Source organism: Sesamum indicum, linkage group LG11 (assembly GCF_000512975.1).
Source record: "Sesamum indicum cultivar Zhongzhi No. 13 linkage group LG11, S_indicum_v1.0, whole genome shotgun sequence".
In the NCBI taxonomy this organism is placed as follows: domain Eukaryota; kingdom Viridiplantae; phylum Streptophyta; class Magnoliopsida; order Lamiales; family Pedaliaceae; genus Sesamum; species Sesamum indicum.
The window spans coordinates 14293816-14297508 of NC_026155.1; the positions used below are offsets into that span (position 1 = coordinate 14293816).

A 3693-nucleotide genomic window follows, 5' to 3' on the forward strand; every position below is an offset into this window, starting at 1 on the left:
ACGTTTGCGGAAGTCAAAAAGAGAGGGAAAGACTTCTGGGCAGAATTTGAACTGTATACTGCTGATCTCCTAGTTGGGGTGGTTGTTAATGTTGCTCTAGTTGGGATGTTAGCTCCATATGCTCGAATTGGACAACCGTCTGCATCTCAAGGATTTTTCGGTCGTATGCAGAGAGCTTATGCTGCACTTCCTAGCAGGTATCTGCTTCATATCAAAAGCGTATATAGTTCTTGAATTTTGGTAACAATAGTCGGTACACAGTATCACATCTGTACAAGTCGCTCACATGTTTCTTACTCATGTCTTGAACTGCTGTGCACTATGAACTCCTTAACTTCTGAATTCTATGATATAGTGTTTTTGAAGCAGAAAGACCTGGGTCTAGATTTTCAATAAACCAGAGGATTGCCACCTATTTCTATAAGGTAACAGATGCATCTGCCGTAAAATAGGCTAGTTGCATGTTATCTGCATAAGGATATCTTAGGTGATAACAAATATATTTACTCCTGAAACTCTCTTAAGCTGATCAGTTTTACTTTCCTTTTCCTTGTCTTATGTTGTCTTTTTCAGGGAATTTTATATGGATTAGTTGGGTTCGGATGTGGTATTATTGGTCAAGGAATTGCAAACCTAATAATGACAGCCAAACGGTATGTTTCTGCTAAAAGATACTGTAAGCATGCATATAAATACATCAGAGATACATATTGAATGAGAGAAACAATTGTTAGAACATGAATGTTGGAATTACCAGGCTGCCTTCGAGCGGGTGTGGCTTCACCAAATTTGTATTGAGTTTATGTTTCATTTGGGTCTAATTATGATAGTGATCCAATAAGTTGGATCTAAATTATTACTTCTTTTTTTCCCAGTTATCTGAACGGGTGTCTAGTTTAATAGTTCCAATCATGTTTTCCATGTCATCAACATTTATACTTGTGATAGTTTTAAGTTACACTACATGAATATTCCTGTTTCTAATAAAAGCAATTTTATGTGTTTCAGGAGCATTAAAAAATCAGAGGATGACATTCCAGTTCCACCTCTTATAAAGAGTGCAGCACTTTGGGGTATAACTTGCTTCCTTGCCTTTATGATTGGAATTTTGTCACTAGAGAAATGCGAGTTCCATGCATCAAATCTTTATTTGGCCTTTTACTATGGAACTTATCAGCTACTGTTTTTAGTGTAAATACATAGATATCTTTTCCAAGCACTGCATAATTATATCAACTCCCCAAAGTTGCAGTATAAAGCATCCGGCTTCCCGTATATCCTGGCACTTTCACCCTTTCAACTAGAATATTTACTATTGCTTCACAAACTTACTACATATTTTACCCAAAAAAGAAGCAATTAGATGATGATGTGATAAATGGGATTTACGTGTTGAATAAATTCGGTGAAAATTTGCCCAACTGCAATTTGAGGTCCTAATTCAAGTTCTGATGCATATCTTTTATGTGTATAGTAAGATGGTAAAGGGATTTTTCCCAGAACCCTATTTTGGCTGTTCTTATGTTCATTACAATTTCTTGTGCATCTGATCCTTATCTTCTGCTAAACCATCTTCTCTTCGCAGGTGTTTTCCTGGCAGTGTCTTCCAACACTCGCTATCAGATTATCAACGGGTTGGAACGTTTAGTTGAAGCATCTCCATTGGCAAAGAAGGTTCCACCTGTTGCAATGGCTTTCACAGTTGGTGTGCGATTCGCCAACAATGTCTATGGTGGCATGCAGTTTGTGGATTGGGCTAGGTTGACAGGTGTGCAATGACTAAATAAGAAGCATAGAAACATGGCCGCATGGGGTTCTGAATCTTCTGAACCGCGGGAAATCCTTTGAGCGTTTCTTTGTATGTTGTACTTCAAGTTGGGGGCAATTTGTGTAACCCCAGTAGTATCTTTTTCTTAAAAAAAACTGCCTTTGCCCGATTATTACGGTTATGTTGTTGACTTGATTATCTCTGAACCTAATGGTAATATGTTGGAATATCTCAAGGTGTGGCAATGAATCCAAGTCGATTTGCTTTATAAAAAGAATATACCATTGAACTTCTACGAAATTGTACGATGGGATTACACCAATTGTCTTGATTATGGAATATCATTAAAAATAGGAATTCGCTTTATATAAGGATTCCTGCAATAATTTCCAATTTGGAATGAATCAATCATCAAGTTGTTATCTGATTAAACAAAAAATGTGTTCTTTCATTGCTCAAGAATCTTGATTATCAAAAAATATGATGATCATCCTACAAGAATCGAAGAGAAAATTGAAAATTCCTTTCATGTCATACTACTCTTATCCATATGATCCATAATCGAATATTTTGAAAAGAAAAAACAATAAAAGCTTATTGCATATCAAATTCGAGGTGGCATGCAAAGGATGGTGTAATTGGGAGGAGTTATGGTTTGTTCCAAGAATGGTGAAGCTGAGCTAAGCAGGCATATATCTTGACTCGGTTGCCATATTTGGCAAAATCTGCAAGAATATCAGCTGCAATAAACCTGGAAAGCAAAGCGACCATCCTCCTTATGAACCCTGGCTGGGAGAGATGAAGTAACTTGACAAGGCTTTCTGAATAACCCGACTCAGCATTTATTTTCATCTGATTGGTTTTGGGGATAGTACACATTAATTGAACTATTCGGGCAAACCAAGAATGAGGGAATCTAATTAAAGGGTATTTGCTTCTGAGCCTGGTTCCTTGTTGCAACCCTCCCCAGTCAGTAGTCCCTCCCAGCTGCAATATGACATGTGTTCTATTCTTGTACGGCTAAGCCCTGAATAATTCGGTCAATGGTCAAATCCTGGAATCCTCAGTCACTGGAACCCTGTGGCTGTACCGGATTCTCTCACTCAATTCCTTCCCCTTTAACGGCTACTTTTTTACCTTCCCGCCTTTTTTCTTCTTTCTCTCGCCCTCCCTCAATTCTTGTATTAATATATTTATAATACACGAGACCAGACCTCTCACACCCTTTCTTTCCCCTTAGGCCTTAAACCAATTCCTCCTCTTTGCAAATTCACAAAAGAATGTTCATACCGCCATCTCCTCCATTGCCCGATTTTTTCTTTTCTTCCTTGAAACCCTTTTGATATCCATCAAGAAAGATTTTTTTTTTTTTTCTTGAAACCCTTTTGATTTTCATCAAGAAAGTTCTTTTCTGTGATTTAAGCCATTTAGTCATTCTTCAAGAAAACAAAACAATCATGACAAAAATCGACGCCCTCCGTCGTTTCCTCTTCCCCTGCATCAGCCACACCAATTCCCCTAGTCGTTCTCCACCAACCACCACCACCACCAGCAACGCCACCACCAAGAGACGCCTCAGCACTTCCCTTCGTGACGATCCAGAAAATCCTGAAGACAATCAAGAAACCTCCTCCTCCTCCTCACCGTCCACTCCCAACATCCCTACCCCATTCGCGCCGCCGCGCTGCTCCCGGACAATGGTGATCGGCACCATATTCGGCCACCGCAGAGGTGGGCACGTGTGGTTTTGCATACAACAAGATCGCCTCAGCACCACTCCCGTTCTTCTTCTCGAACTTTCAATTCCCACCTCCACTCTCATTCAGGAAATGGAATGCGGGCTAGTACGCATAGCCCTCGAGTTCAACGCCGGAGAGTCTGCCGATTCAGAGCTGAGCAGCTGCCCCTTGCACTCGGTCCCCCTC

General features: G+C 39.9%; 2 protein-coding genes across 2 annotated transcripts in view; both read left to right on the forward strand.

Annotated features, from left to right (window-relative positions):
* LOC105174495 (protein RETICULATA, chloroplastic) overlaps nucleotides 1-1997 on the forward strand; it is a gene marked incomplete in the record, with an annotated part of 3403 nt that extends 1406 nt beyond the window's left edge. Inside the window, 5 exon segments of the mRNA XM_020698099.1 lie at nucleotides 1-197; nucleotides 356-425; nucleotides 574-653; nucleotides 1009-1073; nucleotides 1586-1997. Coding sequence (XP_020553758.1) covers nucleotides 1-197; nucleotides 356-425; nucleotides 574-653; nucleotides 1009-1073; nucleotides 1586-1779 — 606 coding nt within the window.
* Nucleotides 2405-3693, forward strand: part of LOC105174720 (protein MIZU-KUSSEI 1) — a 2092-nt gene continuing 803 nt past the window's right edge. The window contains exon 1 of the mRNA XM_011096908.2: nucleotides 2405-3693. This exon is cut by the window's right edge and continues 803 nt beyond it. Coding sequence (XP_011095210.1) covers nucleotides 3226-3693 — 468 coding nt within the window. The 5' untranslated portion in view covers nucleotides 2405-3225.